Genomic DNA, 26,595 nt, shown 5'->3' with positions numbered 1-26,595 from the left:
GAAGTTCCAAAAATGTGATGCACTGTGTGTGTGTATTTCTAGCTATATTTATATACATATGAAATAGAACGGCTTTGGTGGCTTTGACAATGTGTGCAGACTCTGGAGGGCTAGATGCAGGCGAGCTCATGTGCAGTTTAATGACTAGACATCTCTAGTATATCGGGATAATCAAAACCCGCATCTGTAAAAGCAGACGTGTGTGTGTACTGATGCATCCCCAGAGCTTTGGAACCACACAGGGAAGATTAAAACATTCATACAATGACTTTATATCTGTTTCTAAAATAGTTTTCTTTCTTCAAATTTTTGAATCAAAAAAGTAAGAAATACCAAGATTTGTATTTCTTAAAGAAGACAAGCTCTACTACATCTGTAAAGACAGGTTTTTGAATCACTTTATTCGTATCAGCAAGGCCAAGTTTTCAGTAGTTTACACTTCTAATAGACAACAATACAGAATTTGCAATTGCATTAACATAATTATTCTTGACACACCCACTACACAGTGAAGGCAACATCCTGTACACCTAGAATGACAGAGCACTGCCACCTTATTTGTACTACAGCTAAGATGTTATGATGTATTTACATTTGGCTGTCTTTCAGATAGTCTCTTAGAGACAAATTAGAAGAGGTGCAGAAACCTCTAGTACCAAGTTGGAGGTTTCACCAGTTTTTTTGTTACATTGTGATTATGGTTGGTACTGAATCTCGCTATCTTTTCAACAACTGCACATGTTTTTTGATGGAATAATAGGATGTGTTGGTTTTTTTAGATATAAAAATGAGGTCTTGGGGACAATACTCTCTAGACAAGTATTTCAGATGTCAGTGTTCTAAGAATTTATGTTAAGAAGGTCAAAGTTTTCCAAAAATAGATTTCTTTTGTTAAACTAAATAGCTAAAGATACAGTATTGCATAACTGAGGGAAGAATGCTATTGTATTTCTAGAAACAGGTAGAACTGCAGCCGTTCCTATGGGTTTCGGATCTGTTGTTTGATTGTACTGTGGTCAGATCCTGAGAGCTCTGTGAGAAGTGTTTAACTTGTTCTTTGATTGTTTATACACCTTAAAAAAAAACACCTCCATTTTTTTTAGAAACCTGCCATGTTAAATGTTTAGAAATAAATAGTTTGTCATGAGAACACTGATACTACAGCACACATTGTATTGCTTTTTCAAAAAAAAAAAAAAGTAATTGTGAAAGACTACGCAATCTTCAGAAACTGGATAGATAAAGCAGACAGTGCTCCTGTTGAGAGAGTACGAAACGAGTATCAAGAGAACTGGCTGTGCAGGGCCGCACTAAAAATGCAACTGTCACCAAGCGCGGTATTTTTTATATTTGTGCCCCAGAACAATACTACTGATTGTAGATTACAAGGCTTTTGCTTTCACAAATGCAGGTTTATACACAGTGATCTGTTTATGCCACCTGAAATTTAACCTAAAGTGACATCAATTCTGCAAGAAATTTACATTGGAAAATATGCCTGCACCTGTTCTGGTTTTTTTTTACAAAACCCTCATTTCCAAATCTGGTTTGTATTTGAGTCTGACCTTATTATTGCTTAAAAGACCATAAAAATTCATAACTAAGCTAATGTTTCCACTTAAAGCAAGTATCAGGGAAGTTTCTAGTGTGTGCAGCCATGCAAGAGGTAAAAAAAAGCTTAAAACTGTGAACTAATATAAACATTTAAGTCAGCGGTGGGCCCAAATTGTATAGCATCTGCCTACAATATTGTACTAAAAATGAAGTTTAAACCACTGGCTAAGATTTTTCCAAATCCTAAGGCTCCTTTTGTCGTGCAGGCAGGTGGTTCGGAAAGCTGTATTAAATCAGAATCCCAAGCACTCGTGATGTGGGTGTGAAAATGGGGCGCTCTGACTTGCAAAGCCCAATCATAATCCATCAGTCGAAGGTGTTGGGAAACCACTGCTGGGTGGGCAGCAAAAGAGGTTTACAATGTGAAATGTCAAGCCTGTGCTGCCTGTATGTCACTTCGGAAGAGTTAAAAAGTCAAATGTATCAATGCTTGTGTGCATTGGAGAACAGGCAAGCTCAAAGTGAACCATGAAGCAGTACGTGCTGCCAATTCAGGGCATTATTCTCTATGATCAGTTCGCTATTAAGAGGACACAGACGGTTTGGAGTATTTTCCTAAGTTTTGCCTTACGTTTTCTAGTCACTACTAAAGCCTTCCAGTGGAAGTTCATTGCGAGTAACTCATGAATGCCTGGATGCACAATAAATAATGTAATTTTTATCACATTTCTTTCAAATTTAAACTAAAAACTGATTGAAGGCTGTTAACCAAGCGATGCTGAGTTCCTGATAGGTGTCCCTGGGTTACATTAGGTATGTTGGAGAAGTTTGGGAGGCAGAACTTTGCTCCGTATTCCTAAAATGTTTGTTAATCTCCATTTTTGTCTGAGTAGCGTGTATACCATTTTGGTTGTTCAGGAAGTACTTTACAGTTCACCTAAGGTCGAGGTGGTAGGGAAGGAGATGTCGCACTTTCTGCACTCTCTGTTAAATTAGGCTTGCCAGGTTTTAATGCAGTTACTGTATGTTGCATATTGAGCTGTAAACCGTATCCAAATGCAAGTACTCCATGTAGGAGGGGAAGAAAACCAAGTTAAACTGAAGCTAAGCAGATGGTTGGGTTTGGTGGTGGGTTTTTCGTGTGTAGTTGAGTCCACATTTTAAAGAAACCTAAAATTGTAAAACCAACACAACCCCCTCCCCCCTCCCCTATTTATATATTGGGTTTCTAAAAATCCTAAAGCCACTTCCTTTCACAGGACTAAAGAGAGCATAGCCTGTCTCCGAAACGCTGCTGTTACGTGATGCTTCGCTAAAGGTGGTATCGACCTGCAACTCAGATGAGGAGGTACTACCTGTGGTACAGCACCGTTTGTCTCACCTGCCCTTGTGGGACTCTGGGACTTAGTTTTCCTCCTATAAAATAAGGACTGAACAGTATAAAATTTACCCGAAGTGACCTCCCTTGGGATGGTTTACATACCGGAGCTCTGTTTACCTCTAGCCTTCTGACAGCTGCTGCACAGTGTGTTCGTTTTCCAGACCACATTAATCCAAATAATCTGAATGAGTGGGGTTTATACAGTGTGAGGGTGTCACGGCCGCCCCGGCTGGGGTGGGGCTCAGCCCAAACTCCTAGCTGCTTCTCTCAGTAATGCTTTGCCTGCGGTGGTCCTCCACCTAGGAGTAAAGTGCAGTGTCCCCTGAGCTTGCAATAAAGATAAAATCTTAAAAACATTTCTGGCTTTGAGTGAAAAAAATGTTACAAACAAGCCTGAAGAGGCTCTTATCTACAATAATACAGCCGCCTCCTACTAAATGGAAGCTGTCCTTAACCAAGATGGATTGCCTAAACATTGCGCTTTGTTATCTGGTGTGTTGTGTAGGATTTTTGTTAACGAAGCTCTGACCTGCCCTTGCAGAGTTCCAAACGTGCAGTTCATTCTCGAAATGACTGTCTCGAGTGTTTCTCAGGGAGTGTTTCCCAATACCCTGTGTAAAAGCGGTTTTACAGCCGCTCAGTGTAACATTCGCACAGTACGTGTTTTAAAGTTGTTTTTCCACACCCCGCTCCTAACAACTTTGTAGTTAAGTTACGTGACGGTTTGAACTTTTTAAAGAGTTGATTTCATTTGTAAATCCAGCATGGCTAACCACCGCTTACGTTCTGTACCTAGCTTACATGCACAGGAACGACGTACCAAGGAGCAGCGAGTGATTCACTAGAGAGTGGAACTAGCTCTAAAGAACTTTTCCCAAACGAATCATGTTTTCAACATAACTAAATTTGTCTTTCCAGAAGGAAGAAATTTAAAAATGACACACGGACTTTGGCAGTTGTGTTGTGGGAGCCTCTGGCCATCAAGAACAGCTGGAGCCAGCGGGGTGCAGGGGCGCGGGAGCAGCCGGGCACGGAGCCAGCCTGCCTTCCCGGGGCGGCAGCAGCGTGGTGGCACCGGCACTGACGTGCGGGACGCTGAGCAGGCGTCCCACTGCCAGCCCACACAGCTGGACTTCAGGACTCTCATTCCTACCAGGATTAAAGCAAGTGCGGATCAAGTAAGTGCAGATCAAGTACGGTTTCACCTGAATTGCTCTCACACCCCTGAATACAGCGCATGAATTCCCGGAGAGCAGGGTTTGATAGTTCTGCATTTAGATTCCTAAAATGTTGTAACTGGTTATTAATTTCATTAACTTGGTGGAATAAAGGCTGAAGTAGATCTGAGCATCCACATTCCTAGAAGTACTAACACATTTCCAAAGGCTTAAAAGAATAGAGGGTTGGCCATTCAAATGCAGAAAAAAGTGCTTTATTTCCCTATTGCTCAACTAATTGGAATTCTTCCTTAAGACTGAGCAGCCCAGACACAGGAGCTGAGCTGCTCACGAAAGTGGATTTCAAAACTTTACTCAAGAACTGCTCTTGTTGTGAGCATCTATCTATGGTTTTAGATAGGCTTCGGCTGCTTTGGCCGCACACGTTTTGCTTGACAGAGCGTCTAGACTATCATCTATAACCAGAGACACCTGATACCTACAACTTTAACTTACCTAAAGGAAAACTATATGTAAAGCAGCTGCTTACCTAAGCCTTAGACTGTCACCACTATATAAATAATAGTGATTAAAACTGCAACCCAGTATTAACTTAACTGTATATATCTCTTTAGATACGAGTCCTCAGGTTTAGGGAGGTACTTTATCACCATACTGACTGCACGGAGGGGCAGCAGCTCTGGATATACAGCTGCCAACTTCCGCAGGACATTCTAAATTCTGACCCTGCGATGGTGCACAGCCAGCTTTCGGAATGGAGGCCTAAAAACCTACTTCAGGAAATGAAAGGCTGGTGAGTTTGGGGTTTTTTTTCCTTTAGTATAATCACTTACTAGATGTTTCTCTGTGTAAAATAAGTATCAGATACATTAGCAATACATTAATATTAAAAGCAAGGATGTCGTATATTCTAAGAGGCAGCTGAACAACAAAACTCCCTTACTTTCAAGATGCAGCGTTAGTGTTTATGTAGGAAACACTGTCAGCTCAAGCAGATGCAGTGCTTTAGTACTAACTTTTGTATTCTAACAACTTGACAACTTACATAATTTTCCCTTACATAAATGGTAAAATACCGTAATAACATCAGCAGCAGTTGGTACTGGCCTTGTGTTCACAAGTCAGTGGACAATACATGATGTTGGATGGAATTTATTTATAGTTACCTAAACGTTCTATTCAGTAAAACAGGCTCATTCATTTCAAATTTTGTATTTTTAGAAATTGTAGGACCGCAGTGCTGATGCGAGCCTCACAATGCTGTCTGCGACTGTCCCTCCCCCGCGAGACAGGATCAATACGCCCAGACCACTCCTGCTGGATGTTGCAACAAAAGAAGCGGCGTACGATTTATACAAAATAAAATAGCGTCTCCTGCCGCCCCCGAGACTCCCAGTGAAGTATGGACTCTCCCAAGCTGGATCGCTGCGCTCTGTGTAAGCCGCGCTGTTGCCAAACATTTGGATCCCACTAACAAGCATTTAAAATGCATTCACCAAGGCTGCAAAGCCACCCACGTGGGAGGGGGAGCTGGCAGGGGCCGCAGGGCCGCACTGTGGTGTGCCAAACTTTCACGCCTGTTTTTTTAGCATCTGAGCGTCTGCGTTTCGTAGCTGCGCCTGCGGATGCACGCCTTCAGCCCGCGCTGCTCTGGCACTGCTATAAAATTCAGCCTGAGAGAACGGGCCTGCATTCACCTCCTCGTGAACTGCACGAGGGACAACGGGAACTTCTAATGACTTTTTTCACACGGGCTGAGAGCAACTACTCGCAGAATGCTGCGTGGGTACGTGCTGAGGCCAGGCCTGCCACTAGGCGGAGCTGCGATCGCACCTAACCAGGCCGGGACCGAGACCCGGCATCCCCGCGGCTGCACCAGCAGCTACAAACGGGGATGGTTACTGTCCGTCCGTTACACCAGTGAAAAGCCCAACACCCCACTGGTATATAATCAGAACGATAAACTAAATGGCAGTCCATAAGCCAAATGAAAAGCTAAATGGCAGTATCTTTAAAATGCATGATGTGAGTTACACTGTTAGCTTGTAACGTCACTGGGAAAAACCCAAACGCTTCCAAGCTCTGGATGAGATGACTAATTACAAGGTACATTTTTTCATATTGGACCGTATGGAAGATGCTTTTTGGCAGCAACTTCATGTTTTTCTGCATGGGACGCTCTTGAGGAACAGATGTCACCGGTGGAGCTACTCGGGCTTAAGCAGCAAAAAATTCTGCGAACAAACACGGCCAGAGGGAGCTCTCAGGTCTGCACAAGCCACTGCAGCCGGACGGCATCTCCCTTTGCGTGCAGAGGTGCCCAGGCAGCAGGGAAGCAGCACCGAGGATGCCCCTGCGATGCTGTGACGCATTCTGCCAGGCGGCTCGAGCATACGTGGGGTATTTCTGGTTACAGTGTCCAGCAGTGCTTTCCAGATGTAGGATGTATTATTAAGGCAGTGGAGGATCAGACCCTAGACTGTTTAGGTTGCATAAGCAATATGTACATTGGTTAATCTTGTCATCCAGCAGCTGTATGTATCACAGCAGAATTTGGCACAAATCAGCACGACTGGAAAGTTATAGGTGTCCAGATCTGCATTAAAAACTTCTTTGAAGACTTCTAGCAGGGAGCATAGGTAGGCACTGCGCATGTATGTGGAAGACCGCACAAAGCCTCTCATCTCCGTTAGTCCTTCATCTTTAAACCTAAAGTAGCTATAACTATTTTTTTAAAATAATAAACCCAAAAGTCAACAACCTTACCAGAGATCATTGGCGTGAATGTCTTTGGCCAGGAGAGAGCTACTAGAAAGGTGGGAGTGTTGCAGAGAGAATTGAAGGTGCTAAAACATCTATTGTTGCACCTGCAGACGCTTGAAATAGGGCTGATTCAGTAACTGACTGGACAGGCCTGTGAGTGACAGAGTAAATGAGTCCTGGAGTAAATCTCCAGACATGCCTGCAGAGCAGTTCTGCATTGCACTGCACTATGTGTTTCCCCAAATCCTGCGAGCATGGCTTACTTCCAGAGCAGGCCACGTTCCCACTGCTTCCTCACGGCTGCCTCAGGAGTCTGTGAATGCGTACGGATTCCTGCCACCTCATTTTCCCATCTGTCTCGAATGCCAGAGCAACCGGCAGGCGAGCTGTGCTCAGCAGGTCGGGCACCGCCCGCAACGCTCGCTAACCTCAAGAACATGAGCTGCAGGAGCCTTAGTGGCAGCCATGAGCTTTTTGCTCAAGCGGCGTTAGCCTATAATGGTTTTTTTGGAGCTGACCACTGTTCCAGTTCCAGTTTCTCAAAGGATTAGTAGTGATGTCTCTCCTACACAAGCGTCCCTCGGCTTTAGAGTTCTGTAGGCTGCTGACTCTAATTCTTCTTTTCCCTGGGCAGCCATTTTGACAAACATCCAGGCTGTCCCCTCCAAAGAAAAGCCAGTACAACGGAAACATCATCTGTGAAGGAGAAAGGAAAGGCAAACACGACATGCACCAGGAACTCTGCCTGGAGCACAGTTTGGATACTGCTGCTGTAGCATTACTGAGTACACGATTAAGCACTCCCCATGAAAATATCACACAAGGTTTTCATTTCACAGCATTCTAACCTCAAATACCTTTTCAAAATAAAATAACTGAGGCGCTCGGCAATTATTAACATTCCCTGTTAGCTGCTCAATTTAACTGCACAGTTGCATTTAAAATTCACTGAATGCACAGTTCAAGAGATGTAAAAAGTACAAAATCTTCCATCCTCTGGGGAAGGAGCGGTGGTGGGCTGGCTGCCTGCTGGCTTCAGAGGGTGCGGGACACTTCTGTACTCCTCTTTTCACTTGCCTGTTACTCAGCGTCAAGGGGCTCTACCCAGAGTCTGGGATGAGAAGAGGCTGCTAAAGGGTATGTGTACAACGTGAATAGCACTGGGAATAGCAACAGATCCAATTAAGAGTTGTGACGATCTCCAAACAGATGAAAGGAGGGAATTTTGTTGGGGAAGAGATACCCTAGGGACAACATGGAAAGACTAAGACGGACATTCCTTCTCCAGCAGAAATTTGTGCTCATTCATTTTTGCCTTGAGAGACACACACCCGCTCTGCACAACCACAACGCATCACAGTATTTTAGGGATCAGCAAGCCACTGGCCCCAAAACGCTGTAGGGTGATGAGAAATATTGCGTCTACCCAGGAAACAGACAACACTAGTTAACGCGCTGCACCCCTGATTCACCTCGGGACCTAAACGCGGACAGCCTCCACCACCTTCAAGATGAGAGACTTCAGCAGATCGGCCAGGACCGCCCTGTGAGGGGAGGGAATGCCAAGGATAGCTGTAAGACGCGACAGGGGTAAGCCATCCATCCGAAATACTGACCTCCAGCTCAGGCCCTGGCTCTGTCCCACTGACACGCGCTGCCCTGGCGCTCCGCGGCTGTTGCCTCTCGATCATGAAGCAGGCAGCTAAACTGTCAGAGGTAGAGCAAACTCAGACGGTCGTTGTTTAAACTTACAGCAGTCACAAATTCCAAAATTAAATACTGAAAGCTAGATCTAAACATATTTTTATGTAGATCTAACACAAGCTTTCATCTCCACAGTGCAGTGACACTGCCTGGGATTTATACATTATACCAACACACGGTTCTAGAGTGACCTTCCCCCGGATTAACACCACAAATTAATCTGCAGCAGTACAAGGAAGTCTTTTAATAGGCTTGACTTCCATCTAGGTAGCTCTGCGGAATGCCCTGTTTTAATTAGTTTTCCAAACAGTCACTCAGGAAATTAATTTCATCTTGCATTCCTTTCTTTACACGTCTGTGAAAAGTCCATGCCAAAAAAACACTGTAAAGGGTGGGTCTCGGTGAATGACAGGCATCCTTCTATCACGACAGAGCCATTTTTTGCTATGGAAGGTGTCAGACCTCACCGTATTTTGTTGAACTTTAACATTAGTTGGTTTGAATACAATATGGCGTAGAAGAAATGTTATTAGAGTATCGCACAGACTGAGTAAACATGTGGCTTCAGGTAATTCAGTAACTATACCTAATCACATGCTCGGCGGGGATTTATTTAAGGGGGGTGAGGTTAAACAAAGCGAGAGAGCCAGTTCTGTGGTAGCAGGCTAATAGTTGGCTCCTCTTCCTCCTTCATATCAATAACAGGCCAATAATCACAAACCTTTTCCTATACAACCTTATCACTGCAGATTAAAACCAGAAAGAGATGAGAAACGTGAGAATCATTCTGAAGAATCACACCGATGAGTGAGAAGCAGCATCATTCCTATCACTTGCTCTTAAGCGGCAGCACTGCCCTGACCCTGCCGTGCACCTGAACGAGCCTTTGACTGTTAGAAATGATCAAATGGAATCAAACGAAATGCGCACACAGGATTTGTAAAGAAAATTCTGAAACGGAAGATTACAGTTAGTTTCTAAGGAGCAGCAAGGTCACAGGAGACAGGTACATGTGAACAAATGTAATTCTTATCACTCAGAATGAATTTGTTGTATTGCTCCTTTTGTTAAGCAAAGAACAAAGACCAGAGGGATCTGTTCCTTTTGTGTAGAACCTTAATGGTATTTACTACAGCTTTCTACTATGTTTAAAATGTAAGAGTTTGTTTTTAGTTCAGAGTGAGGCAGAGAACCGCTGGCAATTACTGTTCTTCCGTTTTGCTGCTATTCCTGAACTTCACCACCATCACTGTTATATTATCAGGACATCCTCTGTAAAAGGACTGTAGAACTATACTCTTTGCACCGAAGTGTGGCTCATCCAAGCGTTCCTTGATGAATCGGACAGCTTCCTCGTTGCTGAAAGCATCCCACAGACCATCCGACGCCAAGATCATGAACTCTGGCTGCAGTTTGTCCAGGTCAAAGGTAAGAATATCGGGGTCGGGAATGACAACATTCAGGTTCTTCAGAGGGTAATCTCCTAACGAGCGGGACATGGCCAGGATCCCCTGCACGCGCCAGGAGCCATTGAAGCTGATAAAACCACCTGGAGAGAAACACCAACACTTAAAGCCGTTCTTTTGCAAGTTAGAGCATTCGCCTGGCTCCCTGCCAGAGCCCCCCACCATTCCATCCTGCAGCATCCTGAGGCGTGCAGACGTTACCGATCTCAGAAAGCAGGACATGGCTTAAGTAAAGCTCGGAGCGCTGCGGGGAAGAGCTGGATTGTGGCTGCTAGTGCTATTGAAACAGCTGAAGCAGGCAAGTCATGAATAGCTCAGCTTTCAAACGAAGCAGCTTCATGCTTTACTCCCCCAGAGACCGACACCTTACTGAGCACAGGTGTCCCTGCAGCACACAACTTACTGGTCAGAAAGCCTCATGGCAACGTTAAGACAAAAATAGAGAAGGCAAATCTTTATGTTCTTGTGTTAGTGAACCTCCTTTTCCGTTTTCCCTGTTTCAGAAGATCTACGAAGGAAACAACACTGAAAACACCCTGCAGTAGGACGCACATCTCACTTTAAGGCATAAAGCAAAGCAGCAAGTGCAAAACCATTTATAGGCTCTTCCTTCAAGCTGCCTTGAATGAGCGGTGTCAAAAAGGACCAAAAAACTGCTGTGAACAAACGGATCGTGAAATTTTACTTCGAGTCGGAAAGATGCAGTGTGGGATCTGACTGACTGATTTTACCATCACCAGGATTAAGGCTACTTCTAGTTGAAAATATATTCTTTTATTTAGGGGTTACTTACAGCGAGAGAACATTTTGCACTGAAATCGATGACTGAGGCTGGCAGCCCCTGGTTGCTACACACTCTGGCTGTGCCAGGGAGGGAACAGCACAGTATTCAAGGTCAAAGAGTGAAACTGAGGCACCTTCAATTCCTGTGCATGCATCTGCGTGCCACTGTCTGCACTGTTCCACAGCAATATTCCTGCCACTGGAACGTGAATGAAAAGCTACTTGAGGACAAAAAGATTGCTAACATGGAACATTAAAATCTATGACGAAATTAGGGGAACTGTTGTCTTTTGTGTCTGCAAGCTGTCTGCTTTGGTGTTCTTATAAATGTATTTGTTCTTTGTCGATATCAGGACGTTTTCAGCTCTGCACCTCAGCCTATGTGTTATTTGTCAGTCACCTACTCACCTAAATCTTATGATAGCGTTTCCATTCCTGGTTGGCTGATCTAATCTGTAAATTCTTTCTGCTTTCAGGTGAAACTATATTTCATTTGTTGATTCATGGTTGCTAAAAGCTTGAAACTTGGTTTGTGTTAAAATCAGCAGAAACACCACTTTTTATCTGGGTGTTCAGAGCCTCCGTTGTGAAGATGCTTCCTTCCGTAGCCAAAGAAAGGAAGGACCTGCGAGCCTACGGCAGCTCCCTCAAACACACCTCATCCAGCTGCTGCTGTAGGTTTTGGGGGCACCTCGGCTGAACGTTGCACAGCCACCTGCTCACCAGCTCTAGGTTTTTTCCTCAGCCATTAGGACTATAGTAACTGGAGTGTGATCATCTGTATGTATTGGAATGACAGGGGAAGCAAAAAGCAATAAGAAAAGGCAGTTTTAAGTAGACATTTTACACATAATTAGAGGAGAGCAATGCCTGCACCCGTTACTGTACCTGCAGAGCAGGCAGCTGATGCTGCCGAGTTGCTGAGCACGCTTACTCCAGTCTTTGCAGGCTGTGCTTACGTGTACAAAGTGACTTTTCGGTGCCGTTCTCACATGGCACCTGGAACTGCCTACGGCACAAGTTGAATTCCAGTGGTCTGCTGAAGTGTCTGTTGGCACTTCTAGTATTTTCTTTTATAAAGCCTTCCATACAGAATACATAAAAATGCTCAGGGAAAAGCAAACATTCTGCAGCGCGGGCTGCTGCTGGAGAAGCAAAGGCATCAAAGAAAGAGAAGCTTTTTGGCAGCCGCACATTTTGCATGTTGGCAAGAGCTGAGCTTGGAGGATTATGTTCAAGGTGAATCACTTAAGTTTCTATCTGTGACAATCACCTCGCGGCTCTACAACCCACCTTCTTCACAAGCCCAAACCAGGGTGGTTTCCAGGCCACTGTCCTACACTGGTACAATATACATCGCTCAAGCGCCTGATCAGGAGCTTCCTTGTGTTTTCCAGGGACACCAACGTCCTTGTGCCACAGGACATGCATTTCCCTTTCCCACAGCAACAGGTCAGAGCGGTGGGACCCCCACCTCATTTAGCTGCGAGACGACCAGCACCGCAGTACTTGTGCGCGTGTGTCAGCCAGGCTCTTGTTGAAAATAAATCAGTCCTGACAAACCTCCCGTAACCGGTGCTGTTAACTACACAGCCACGCTGCGGAGCAGGTAACTCCGCAGGATGTGGCACCTCGGCTCAGAGTGGAGGGCGCTGCCCTGCCCTCGTAGCTGCCACCTTTCCTTTTGGCCTTTGGCTGCAAGCTTGGGTACCAGGGACTTCTCGCTGCGCTGCACAATGCCCGTGAGAAACCTGAGCAGAGGCTTCAGTGCAACAGCTGCTCGAGCCCTGTTGGACTGATCAAAGGAATATTTTTTTTTCTGGTTGTGGGTTGACTAAGACTTTGTACGTGGTTGCTGGGAACAGGGAAAAGAGCGGGACTGAATTAATTCCGCATCCGCTGACCGCTGACAGCAGCAAGCAGCGAGCCTCCTTAACATCCTCCATGGCAGCCAAAAATGATGGATTCGTTTAGACCTGTCGCCCCAATGTTAACGCCCTGCTGAAACGCAGAGGGCAAGTCACGCTTGTCTTGGAGCTGTTGTTTCAGGCTGCCTCAAATTCATTTCTATCAGAATGAGCTTTGAAAGATACTTTCTCAACTGTGGCTATATGGGTTTAACTTTTAAATTAAATCTAACCCTACTAACACAAATGTGCAGTCATTTTATAACTATCTATAGGGCACTGGACAGTGCAGCTTGGTGGTGCAATGTGAAGTCGGAGCTACCAAAATATAACATAATGATGGGTTTATTGTCGCTTTTCTCAGCTCTGCACGACGATAAAGTATCTAGACGGTGGGAAAGAGTCTGGTATGTTAGTCACAGTAGCAACGTAGGGTTGATAAATCAGTTTGGGCACTTTGCTTCAATTTTACGCTTACTGTATGTAAAGAAGGGATATTCCAAATCGTAAAATTATCCAGCGGTAGTATAAACTGGGTTGTTTGTTTTTAACAGCACTATGAGGCCATATCAGTCATGATAATACAGTGGGGCAGCAGGTCACAGAGAAGTGAATTCGTTAAGTCACTAGGGTAGACAGAATATTTCTTGTTTAGCTGCAGATAGTTACAACATTTACCTGTCTATTAAAATAATTTCTTCCCAAGCTGGAAATTCCAGAAAAAATCCAGGTTAATTTTACATGTTGTTGTTATAAAGCCTCACTTCTGGACAAATGAAGTAATCATGTTATTTTTTTCTTCTCAGTGAAGGCCTTTTCTAAGGGAACAATTGCACAGAGGCCCTGGACTTGCCTCAGGGGGAAAAAATTTTACAGACAAATCTCCAGATTTTACTAATGCATCCCCCAAGTAAAGACTTGAAGCAAAATGAGACCAAGATGTTCTTATTCCCTCTTCTTAGGATCTGTATACTTTTTCTTCTCCTTTGGGGAACATTCGTGACCTCAGCTCTCTGCCTAGCAGCGGGAAGGATCCCCACTGCTCTTACGCCTCCTCGGCACTAACAGCGGAGCAAAGCGCACATGGTGCACGTACCGACATCTCTGCTGGTGTGAGTGTACCGATAACCTGTTGGTTTTAAAAATGTTTTATACTTGGGGGGGTGGTGTGGTGTGAAACTTGTTCTTTCCACTTTATAGAGAAAGACTTGGAGGCAGAGAGGCAATGCATCTCTGGAGGCAATGCTCATTGGTAGGTTTAACACAAACGAGGGGAACTTTTTTTCATCAAACAATTTGCTGCTGCAGGCTGCTGCAGAAGCCAAACCAGAAATGGGTTCAAAAGAGACTTCGACAAATTTACGGAGAATTGGCTATTAAACTTGATGATCCAAATGTAACTTCTAGCCCAGGAGGTCACTAAACTGACAAGTGATGAAAGCAATAAAGATTTATTGCAGAAAGGTTTCTGTTTCTTATATTCTTTCCCTGTACTCCTGCTACAATTTACATGTTCGTGCTCCTGAGCAGTCACTATATGGGAACAAAAAATAGCTTTGATGAATTAGATTTATGTTCTGCTTATTTTAGGAACTAAACCTCACTCAGCTTCATACCCAGTCTCTCACATAAAGGCTGCTGATACGGTTTGGCGTGAGGAAGCCTGTAGCACTGCTGCCCCTGTTTATTAATTCGCTCTCTGCAGGGGTCACAAGGCAACTGGCTGGCACGGGCAGCGGGCTGTTGAAGATGAAGGCTGCTCTTCGTACTCGACACTGGCTCATTAAGGTATAGGTCAATCTGCTTCCATTTCTCTGTTTGCACCACAACATCCCACTGAAAAGTGCTCTGTTAATAATGGGAGATTTTATCTGCTGATGCCTCAGTCTGGTACTTTACAGTTTCTCTCAGGGGAAAAGTCTATATTATTGACAGAGAAGAAAAAAGATGGAACTTCAATCCAAAGCAAAAACGTTACGACTCACCAGCTCTTTTAATCCTCTTCCTCTCTTTCAGTTGGTAGGGCTTGTGATCGTGTGACAAGGGGATAGCGTTCCCATCCTTGTCACACAAGACTCCTCGCGAATCACCAACGTTGGCCACTGTGAGCTCTTTATCTGACAACAGCGCGATCAAACAAGTTGTACCTGGAAAAACAGAAGGGAATGGGAAGCAAAACAAATATATGGGGGGTGTGTGTATATTATATAGAAATGATCAGCAGGAAAATGCTTTTCCTATTAATAATGTCAGAGGGGGGCTGAAGTGGGAGGAACATTTCCCAGTCTCGGTCTGAGAGCTGGCTTTTCTTCATGGCCAAGGAAAGTAATAAATGAAAAGTATAAATTGGCCCCAGAGCCCACTTGCTGCTTCCATGAACAGTTTCCATGCTGCAGTGGTCCGTGCGTGTGTGAAGCAGAGCTCTCTCCCCTCATCCTCCCAAGAGCTACGGTCAGTTTTAAATTTTTTTTATTGCAAAAAGGAAAACATTTGACATTTTTAATTACCTCAACCTTTAAATACACAGAAAATGACTAATTAGTCATGGACCACAGTATCCAACACGCATAGTGTTTATTAGCTAAAATGGCAGGAAAATATTGGAAAAATTGCCTATTTTTCAAGTGCAAATACTATAGTTTTTGTTTTCCTCATATAATGGATGCAGAGCAGAATGAATGTTGAGCAAAGCAGAACCTATTAAGACCATGGCTTTTCTCCATTTCCCCCTTCCAGCTAGTGCGAGCTGTATTCATATAAACTCCAGCTACTCCAAGCGTTCCTTGCATGGCCTTTGGACCAGATGTCACAATTTCATTCATGCTTTAGAATCAAAAGATGGCAAGTAAGTTTTTAACACACTAACAAACGTTAAAAGGCCATGTGCCTGGCACTCAATTTAGATTGCACAGTGCTGCTAATACTGCTACAAAAGGCAATTCAACAGTAAATAAAATTAACTTCATGGCTGCTTTCTTTTTCCTTCACGTAGACCAGAAAAGCACATGGTTGAGTTTTCAGCTCTGTTGTTAATTTAAACCTGATTATTCATTAAAAAAAAACAAGGTGCATCCACAGCTGGGTTGCTTGCATGTTTTAATTGGACAAAGATGCAGTTTTAATGAAAATGCTGGCAATGGGGCATCCCTGCACTGCCCACCCCCAGCGGCATCCTGACCTCTGGTTTGCTCCTGGGGAGCCATATTAGGGTTTAAGTCTACGCTCTGTGTCTCTAAAACTGAATTCTCATAGCTGCTGCTTGTTGCACCGCTGTCCGAACCCAAGCTAAAAACTGTGTTTTGCTGTTCCCATGTCAGTAGTTCAATATCCCATGACTGGTATAAATGAAATAGCCACTAATAAACAATTTGTGTTTAGATGCACCGTGTCCTGAAGATTTATTTTTAACTTAATGGTCTGTCTTGCACAGCTCTAAACTAGAGCTATTTTTTCACAAGACAGGCATATATACGTATGTATTATTTTTACAATTGATTGACACGTCACAGACCTAAATGGATAGAGTTTCCCATTCGTTGCTAAACCCCCTGCTAACTGCACAACTCAGCGGCTCACCTAACACCAGGGCGTGCAGAGGAACCTGTCCACCGGGATCACCCGAGGCAGCCAGTAATGAGCTGCCCGCTCGAGAAGTCTCTCCTCTGCAGACTGAACGAGACTGCACCCAAGGGCGCGGGAGGCTGTGCCGGGGGAGCACTGCCAGCTGGGCGCCCGCCCTGTGCAGACGCAGGGTGTCTGGCCTCAGCACCCTGGTGCACAGACCCGCTCTAACCCCGGAGGACTTGGCAGTTAGAATACCAGTATCCAAACCAGAAAGACAACAAAATAATAACGAGGATACAAACTACTGTAGTGGGGTGCAGCTGGTCACTGAAGCAGAACAAAATGGGATTTACCATTTGAGGTCACCTCATTCTCTGCCTGAACAAATGCTGGTAACTCTCCACACCCATAAAACTCTGCTTCAGTAAGAAAACTGCAGCAATAAACGGCACCCTCCCTCGCTTTCATTTATGAAGCCTTCCTTAACAAATGTTCGAGCAGCATCATGCTGACAACCTGCATGAGACTAGAGGGCTGGTACCTGCTGAAGCTGGTCTGACATTTCGCCCTTGCAATTTGGGTTGAAAACAAAACCTGTGAGATGTAAAATGGGCGCAAAAGTGAAAGCCCTGTTGGATGGGAACACAAAGCCAAAACCAACGCGGGAAGGATCCTGGAGTGCTGCGGGACAGAGACCCACGCGCTGCACGCGGGGCTGCAAGGCTCCGTGAGCCACCACCCAGCCGACGCTTCCTTCTGAGGATCAGAGCTCCAGCTTTACCTGGAGCTGCCGTCTCGGCCTGACATTTGCATTTGTACATCCACCCACCCTCCTGCACACAAACCCACCCTGCTGCTCCGCAGATTGCCTTCCCCCCTTCCCATGACACCAGCCCAGCATGTATTTTTCCTACAAGCCGTAGTAAAACCCACATGTTTCCTAGTAAGGAAAATACTTCAAATAACATCCTACAGCCCTGGCATTCAGAAAGTAAAATGCTTCACAAACACAGTCATTATTACCACGATTTATATAAAAATGGTAACTTTGAACACAGTCATCTTGGTTATATGATCTGTGTGAATGAAAGAGAATGAGCGTCTGAAACAGAAGATAATTTCCAATGTGATTTAGGAAGAATCAGTTGTTTCATGGTCCCTGACTGATGGCTGGGCTATCGTTAAATCCCTGACCTCACGCAACTGCCTGCCATTACATGAGAAAGAAAACTTATTTTACTTTGTTTTCTTTCCCATCTATTTTTATTTCAGTCATTTAACCTTGTGTAGAGTTAGAAAACATCGTGCTCTTGTCAGCCGCCTCAGATTTAATGCAATTGCACAATGGAAAATTCCCGACATAAAGGGTCCAAAATTGAGAACACATGTTATATTAGTCCCTCGATGCAGCTGCCAGAGTAATACCCTGCTGAGCTGTTTACAAAGAAAATGACCAGAAAATTTAAAACCTGTACTACACTGGCTGCAGAGATAGGGTGTTTTTGTTGTTTGGGTTTTTCTTTCTTAACTCAGGTAAGATTATTGGTGGTGTGGTTTAGTATCAGACAAGGCACCTTGTAAAAGTCAAGGCTGCACTGGCTCTACCAGTTTTTAGATAACTGCTTTGTAGAGACGAGAAAAAAGTCACCAGAGTGCAAACAAAACCCGATTAATACATTAAAAGGCATTAGAGAGCCCAGGCATGATCCAGCTCACCCTGCAGCCGCTGGAGATCTCGTGCTTCCTGTGTGGCATCAAGAAATCCTGCTGGTGCCTGGCTCCAAATCTCTGCTGGCAGGGCAGCTCAGGATGAGGACCAGAGCTCTTGGGCTCCAGATGGCCCAAGCTGGTTGAAGTTCCCCCAGTGCCCTCGTTCCATCCTAACCCATTAGAGAAAAGGTGCAGATAGTCTCACCAGGTTCTCACCACAATGCTTCTTTTCTCCCTCTGTGTCGAGTTTTCCTTCTGTTTTCCAAGTCTCTCACGCCCCACAGCTTTCAGGCCATCAGCATGTGTAACCGCTGCCCTTCCTCTCCCCCCTCACCACCCTCCTTGACCCTGAATTTTTGCTTGTCCCTTGGTGAGAAATCACACCTCCACCCTGCCCTCACCTCACACTCTGAAACACCAGAAGTCCCTGGCCAAGACTCTTCCTCCTGAGCAGCTGTCCTTCCACACATGCCTTCCCACTGCCTTTCCCAGTCCTCCCCCACCTTTTCCATAGCTCTTTGCACAGTCTCTCAGACAAGCGGGACTCCCTCCTCCCACACTGTACCCATTGCTTCCCCATTTGCCCGTGTGCGAACGTTGCTCATGTGCTGCCTCCTGCGGACCTGTCTTTCTACTCCAGTGCCTTTTTTGAAACATCTTTTATTTGTTATCACCTCATCCCTATGCTTCTCCGGCTCCTTTCTTTCACAGCACATCTTTGTGACGCCCCTCTAAAACCCCATCACTACCCTTGATGATTTTTATGGCTACCCCTGCGTTCCTGTCTCACCTGCAAGCTCACTGAAGGTGCCGCCTGCCATCACTGCCAGAGGTTTCCTTCCCTCCAGCTCCACACTCCACCTCCTCCAGCGCAGCCTCTGCCCCAGGCTCACCATCGAAGCAGCTTCTGATGAGTCCCTAGCAGCGTTTTCCAGTGGCAGCGCAGACAGTGAGTGAGCTTCTTTCATCCCTCTCCCTGGCTCCAGCACAGCCAGCTCAGTGCTGCTTCTAGGCTGACGAGACACCACTTCTCTCCTAGTTTTCTGCTTTGATTCTCTAATTGCAACCACCTCTGAAGACCCCTTCATCCCTCTCCTCTTCCCGCTCCTCTCCTGTCTCTGACCAGCGCCTTGCCTCTCCGCAGGCTTACTTCTGCATAACCCCACCTGCAAACACACACATCGCCAGTATCTCCACACAGACCCTGCACCTGCTTCTCCATCCCACACGGGCCTCTTCTCTCACCTAAAAGGTCCGCCCATGTCCTTTGCAGGTATTTATCCCAACGTCTCTTGCAGCCTGTTCCATGGCCTGAAAAGCACCGTCAGGCACCTCGTGGTGCCACCACGGCAGGAGGAGCAGATAGTTTCACTGCCTCATCTCAGCTTTCTATCACATCTGATGTGAAGTTTCCCGTAGGGAAAAGGAAGAAAATTGGCAGAATGGTGACTTCAAAACCATCATCATTCTCTTCAGAGAGACCAACACTGTCCTCTTAGCATTTGGCCTAAAAGCATTAAACCCCAGAGGGCTAAAAGCTGCGTTAATTCCCGCACAGGTAGGGCTTGTGACAGCTCATTGGCATTAAACAGAAGTCTGTGCAATAGGAAATTGGTCTAATCTCATCTTGGAGGTGGGCTGCAGAAGCAGGAGGTGGGCTGCACCAGCTGGGACCACTGTGAAGCTGCAGGGAAAAAGATCCCCAGGAACCTTAATTAGAAAGGGAATAACCTGGCTAGCTGGGCTGCACCATGCCTGGACGGGCGCAGCTCTCCACACCCTGTTTTTGGCAGGCTCAGCCACAAGAGCTGGGGAAATGCCTATGTGAAGAGCATCAGCCCTGCACTGGCAGCGTCTTTCAGTCCCAGGTTTGAAGCAGCCGTGTCCTGTCCTTTACCCGGGTATCGAACTGAGAATGGAATAACAGCTCAGACCAGTCCTGCCTTTGCAGGTGATTCCTAGTCGTGTGGGAGGGATGTTCAATCAACCCACACAATTGCTTTTTGCTAAGTCTGGATGCCCTGTCACAAGCTGAGGGTGTACAATAGCACTCCTGTGATGCCCGACTGACGGAGGGCAGAGGTCTACTGTACCATTTGAGCAGAAATGTGTTCAGAGCCACTGCAGGTCAAGAAATTCGGTACTTACCTGGGTGGACCGATTTAAAAAAAAAAACAAACAAACAAAAAACAACTCAAAAAATCCCTTCCCATCTTCTTTTCAACAGCGCTCAAGCTTGAACTCACATAATAATTAAGCAAGAGCTAGTATATTTGAGCTTCAATAATCTCCAGGAGGAAACAGAATTACTCAGAACAGTGCAAAAAGCGGGATAAAAAAACCCACAGATTTATATTTACTCTCCACTAGCAACTCACACCGCATGCAGCTTCTTTCTCATTTATAGACCATGCATTTCCACTTGCCTTACAGGGACTTTAGATCCTAAACAATAAGTCTCCAGTAGTTTTCAGGGCATATATGTGATGTTTTTATCATTAATGTAGCTGTCCTCTGTGCCCATCTGCCTCAGCTCCTCCTGTCGAGACCAGCCATGTGTCTCCTGATTTCCGATTTCACATGCTGTGCACATACCCCTCGGGCAATGCAACTAAAACTTTGATTATAGCCTGTGGAATAGGCAAGACTGAGAAAAATGACGGAGGATAAAGGAGTCTCTTGCTTCCCAGTTGCCAGGAATATGGCTAAAAAGTGGTGCGTGACCTTCAAGATCATGAAACGCTGCCTCCATGTGCCCTCCAAGTGATCCACCAACTCGAATCTAAAGCCATATAAATAGATCTAATTATCCACTGCTTATCTATAAGATAAGAAACAATAAAACCAAGCACGAGACATTCACAACGAGACATTCACGTTTTATTCACGCCTGAGCAGTGAGAGGGCTGCAGGAACTGCAGGGGCTGAAGCCCTTTCCTTGCTTGATGCTCCCCAAACCACCATGCACAGAAAAGGAGGGACAAATCAGGTACTGAAAACAACAGTTTTCCAAACAAAAATGATCCAAACAACCTTAACTGAGGTGGGATCACTGTAAAACCTTTTGCTGAGATGGACCTTTTGCTGGGTCCCAATGGTTGGCACCCGTCCTCGGCTGGTTTCTAATCCAAGGCACCACGTCTCGTGCTTTTTCAGCTTCTCTAACAACATCCGACCTTCACCAAAGATTTTGTGGAAGGCTAAGCTAATTGTGCTCATCCTTTACTCCTTTATAGGTTATTGAAATGTTTAAATAGCTACACACTTTCCTTTAGCCAAAGCTACGTAGATTAGAGAAAATGCCATTATAATTTCCAAAATACACAATTTTGGCAATTTACTGGGCTAACTGCCTGCAACTGAAATGAACTGCCTATCACTCAACAATACCTTGCAAAATACATGTGCACTTTTAAGATATCCACCTAATTTCCTCAAATGTCTCGCAAGGTACACAGGACCGAGCAGCCTACACATTATACAGGCTTCATCCCCGAATCCCCTCAGCGCTGTGTTTCCTACAAATGAGCTGCACTTGCCCCTTCTTTCAGTCAACAAAATTCTTCTGCAAAAGTCAGTTCTGTAAAGCACGGACCTAAAAATAACCATTCTGAAAACTCAAGGTCTCATAATTCGTTAATCATCTCAACATAATGTTTTTTTCCGCTCTAAAATTAAAAGATCTCCTACTTTTAAAATAGATTAAAAGAAACATTGGATTCTTACAAATACGTAGAAATTGCTTCACATCTTGGTAAGATCATAGCTTAATTTCCGTCATGAAACAATTCCTACCTGGCTGTATTTTAAGATTTTGTATTTGATGCAGAGAACCATATTGTATTTCTGGTTAGATCCTATTTTCCTGTCTAATCAGTGAGTATGTATATACAACTCAATCCTGTTTACCATTAATCATATTGTATTCATCATATTTGGGATACACTTACAGACTAACAGATTCATGCAGATGTTCTGACTCAGCTATATAAAAAATGGCTAAGAGTGTTTTCCAGGTAGGAAAACGAGCTGGAAGGAAGTTTTGTGCGTCAGGTAGCAAAAGTTAATTACTGAAAAGTGGAAAGCCTTTTGGGCAGCCTCTCCATCTTCCAGACTGCTCTGACATTGCCTCATCAATACTGCAGCGGAAATGGCGAGTGCTCCCACCTTTGTGCTATCCTAGTGCCACTTGATTAATTTCTTGTCCATGTGAAAAATAATCTTAATACAAAGGGAATCTCCATTTCAATTCAAACGTCGATTTCTTGGCATCACTCCCATATGTAGTTTCACCTGAACAACCCACTCAGCCATTGCATATGCTAGAAGTAGAAATATGTTGAAAACAGTTTATTTTTTTCTGGTTAGAAATTTCCATATGCCACCAGGATAATTAAAGTGCAGAAAACCACATGTGCAAACTCCTTTGCAGACGGGCTTGGGCATTCTGCAGTAGTTAAGCCTCCTGTGCAGTGTTGCAGCGACACAACAAGAAAAAAATGCCTACACTATGGTCTGTATGCAAGAGGAAAAGAAATCTCAACAACAGCTCCAACCAGCTGCTACATAAGCTGAGCAACAAGAGGAAGGGTCTAGCTCAGCGCGAGGTTTAGAGATGTCAGACGGAGCAGACAACGCGCAGCCCCCCGCTCAGACCATGGCAAGCACGCAGCATTCCCTTGCTGAAAAGCACAGGTTGTATAAACTAAACCCAGAAGTTACTGCTTTCAAATAGGAATTATACCTATTCCCCCGCCCTCCTCCAATCTGTTGCTGAACATGTTTTCCCCAATTCCTAGACCTCTACAGCAGAACTAAAATTTAGGGGCAATTTCTATTTCTCTCCTTTGAACCGGAGGCTTTCCTAGGAGATCCGAGCTACTCTGACCCAAGGCAGTAACTAGCTTGGTTTCGTTTAGCTCAGCAACTGTGCTGAGCGATTTCGGAACAAAGCGGTGGGATTTCTATAGGGTCAAATGGCCAGCAGAAGGGGAGCCAGAGGATATCACAACCCTTCCAAGCCCAGAATAATACCCGCCTCGGTTAACAAAAGCTGCTCACATGAACCTGGGGCATTCAGGAAGAAGTTGTACACTTTTCATTGGGAAACATGAGGGTATTCCTTCAAAATAACAATACCTAAACTTTTCTAAGGAAGAGCTGGATAAAAGTTTACAAACAAATGAAAGCTACTAAAAGTTTTACAGTGAGATGTGTGTAGTCTGCTTCATTAAGATGTGTCCCAAATTCTGTGATCTGTAAGACAGATCTTCTACAGATCCATTAGAAATCTTCTACAGCTTTGCATTTCCCATTATGGAACGATATCAAATTTCAATGTAAAACACAGTTTGCAAAAGTGATTGCACGGGGGGTGGGGGGAGGGGTGGTCATGGTGGTGGAAATAAAAGGATTCACCCTCTTAGTAATTTCAGACAAATAAACCCCTCCACAATCACAGTGCCAAAGATATTAAAGACGTGAAGTTTATGACACTAAAGGCTTTTGAGTGAGTCAGTTGGGTACCGACCTGCTGCAGGATCCACCCCACGCTTTGGGCCAAGCAGAAGTTTGCTGGTGGCAGCACAGGGACAGCCGAGGCTCGATGCTTGGAGATTCCAAGCGTCAGCAATAGGGTCAGCAATGCCACTGCTCCACACACTGCCCCACGAAGCCGCTAAGAGCATGACTGACCTTATCTAGTTAGAAAATGTTATGCTAGATGGTCAACAGGCTTTTATTAGTGATGTTCAACTGTAATGAGGCCTGTAATCACAGGGAAAAAGTAAAAGCAAAATGAAAATCCTACTTGGACCCCTCCCCCCTCACCAAAATAATTAAAAGCATGCAATTTGTGCCAAGCCCTGTGACATCTCTGGCTTTATCCCAGTTCTGCCTGAAGGATCAAGGCTGCAAAATTTCATTTGAACCCCAGGAACTGGCCTGCACTTCCCTGAGGTGCCTAAGCCATAAATACCAGAGCCAAAGCAGCAGCTATAAATAAGGTGTCAGCAGGCAGGCACTAAACTGAACTCAAAACACATAATTAGCAAATCCTTCACAAACAGTGCAACTAACAGCTAACTTATAGATGCTGCGTGCATCCCTGCATCACTCAGCCTTAACAGGACTGTTCAAAAACCCCCGTCGTGGCTGGCAATCGTATCCGACAAATGGTTTTTACGACAACTGCATTATCCCTTGTCTCCTGGAGTCAGGTTTTACAAAGGACCAGCACCCTCAGCAGCAGGACCGTCTATCAGGTTGCAGCTAATTTCACGGGGGACCACTGTAAATATCTGCTGCGCTCTCCAGCTGGCCCTGAAGCACTTATATGATGGATCACTCACCTTAACTCCTGAACAAATAAGGAACTTATTAGTATACAGGCAGAGCTGTACAGCAAGGCGGTATTTAAGAGTTATTTATTCGGTGCCCAAGGTGTTATCACAGAATTACAAACACAAACATGTACCCCGTCCAAAAGGATTGCAATCTTACTTTGTATTTCCTGCACTGGCTGAAAAGTGGAAGCGAGTCGAGGAGGAATAAAAGGGGTGGGGAGCGACAACACACCAGAATTACACACAATTAAAGAGGTTTGTGATCTAATGCAAGATCCTTACTCTGTTCCCATCCCCTCCACTATCCAACACACGAAATTCGGTGATGCAGATTTTCCTGAGCTGTAAATTGAGGCTGGTTGGCCTGAGCAAGGGTGGCAGCTTTAATCAAACTGGTGACTTTTCCCCTTTTCAGGTTAATCAAACACAGGGGCTAACCATCTTCCAACACCCCTCCAAAAGTCACCTTGGACCATACTTTTTTCTTTCTGTATTTTCTGGTTGTGTCTTCCACTTCTCCAAATCAAAACCTACTTTGGTCATTTGCAAATGCAAAACCCCTCCATCCGCCAAACATCCATTTTCTGGGGGCAGAGCTGTCACCTTGGAAATCATCTGCCCGGCACGCGGCTGAGTGAAACAGCACGCTGTGGGGTGAACGTTTGTATGAGATCAGCAAAACCAACAGGCAGCTGGAGCCCAGGCCGACACCTTTCCAAAGACAGGCTCAAGCCCCTGGCAGACGGTGGCTGCAGCCTGTCATCCCAGAGCTGATGGAAAAGATGCACAGAGAGGGAGCAAAAAGCAACAGTATTGCCAAAACTCAGCAACTGCCACTGTTAGAAAGGTATTACAGCATGAGGAAGAGCTAGTTTTTGCTTGTTCATGACCAGCTTCTTTACCTTAATGGGTTGTTACAGATTATGGATAGGGTTTTAAATAAAGCTTCACTTGAGAACAGAAAGCCGCCTTTTGTTCTTGCTCCTTTTTCCTCCTACATCTCCCCATGTATAATTCAAACACTGGGAAATAATGGAAAAGGCTAACAGTGATTGATTGTGGCGTGCAATGCAGTTGTGCATGCAAAGCAGGGCTTAGCATGAGCTGAACGCTGCTGCAAATGCGGAGAGCACAAGGACAGATGACACAAAGATGTGTGCAAGAGCGCAAGTGATCTCCAGAAACACAGCAGCGCCCACCCTTACACCATAAATCCCTGTGCATGTGCGTGTTCTTGATGTTATGATGTATTTTCTTCCAATGATTTTCATATTAAAATGTTCTCAAAAGAAAGCAAATATTAGCTTTTTGTACACAATATGGCAATACTAGGAGCAGCGAGAGTGAAATTACTCATTTCAATACTAAAATCTAAGCAACTGTGGGGTGAAATGAATAGTCTTGCAAAGGTGCAGCCGGTGATGATTTTGTGCCGCTCCACCCTGCTACAGCAATGCTGCTTATACTTGTCCGGGTAATGATGCAGGAAAATTTAATAAGGATCTCCAAATGGTCTGCCAGGTTTGTAGGCAGAACAAACTTTGCTGCTTTCATGGCTACTCACAAGACCCTTCAGGCATCTATCTCTGCATCCATCAGCAGGTGACAAACCCCCACTGAGATGGATGGCTTTCTTCCAGAGGCCTGGAACAGATATCCTCTCTGCCTACACTGAATTTGCAGCAAGCTGTGTCTTCAAATGCTATCTGTGTCTGATATCTGTTTAATAAAGGATACAAAAATTAAATAAATCCGTGCTCATGTTTATCTATTCATGCAACACGTGCGTCTAGAATTCAGGAAGAACACTACAGTACTGACAGCGACTATCTCAAGCAATGGTGCACATCAACTGAATCTATAGGTTTTCAAATGAAATCTAACAAAAACTTATGCAAAATAAATCTCAAATAATGGTTTTAATTCCCCAGAGCTTACTTCATTAGGCCAAAGATACAAACAGGGAAGATGGTAACCAGGTGGTGATAATGCAGTGTCCCTGAAAAAAAATCTTTAAAAGGCTGGAGAAGCAACCTTTCCCGAATGCAAGAAACATCAAACCACCCTTCCACTGGGCACAAACCAGAACTGATTCTATCTCAGGTTATGGTTAAACTAAGTAACCACCGAAAAAATAAGTTTATGCATTTTAAAGATGCTTTCCAGACTTAATTGATAAGTACACAGAAAGAAAAAGGTCAGTTAGTAATAATTGGTATTAAAACCATTACATGGTTTATA

General features: G+C 44.7%; 1 protein-coding gene across 2 annotated transcripts in view; it reads right to left on the bottom strand.

Annotated features, from left to right (window-relative positions):
- Positions 1–374: 374 nt before the first annotated feature.
- PPM1L (protein phosphatase, Mg2+/Mn2+ dependent 1L) overlaps positions 375–26,595 on the bottom strand; it is a 108,520-nt gene continuing 82,299 nt past the window's right edge. For both annotated transcript variants that reach the window (XM_055723454.1, XM_027806617.2), the window contains exons 3-4: positions 14,722–14,883; positions 375–10,129 (exon numbers count right to left, since the gene is read on the bottom strand). In XM_055723454.1, the coding sequence (XP_055579429.1) occupies positions 9,783–10,129; positions 14,722–14,883 (509 nt within the window). In that variant the 3' untranslated portion in view covers positions 375–9,782. The remainder of the gene's footprint in view (positions 10,130–14,721; positions 14,884–26,595) is intronic.

This window comes from Falco cherrug, chromosome 11 (genome assembly GCF_023634085.1).
Source record: "Falco cherrug isolate bFalChe1 chromosome 11, bFalChe1.pri, whole genome shotgun sequence".
NCBI classification, from domain to species: domain Eukaryota; kingdom Metazoa; phylum Chordata; class Aves; order Falconiformes; family Falconidae; genus Falco; species Falco cherrug.
The sequence above is the reverse complement of the archived record's forward strand: the minus strand, read 5'-3'. Positions and strand labels throughout refer to the sequence as shown.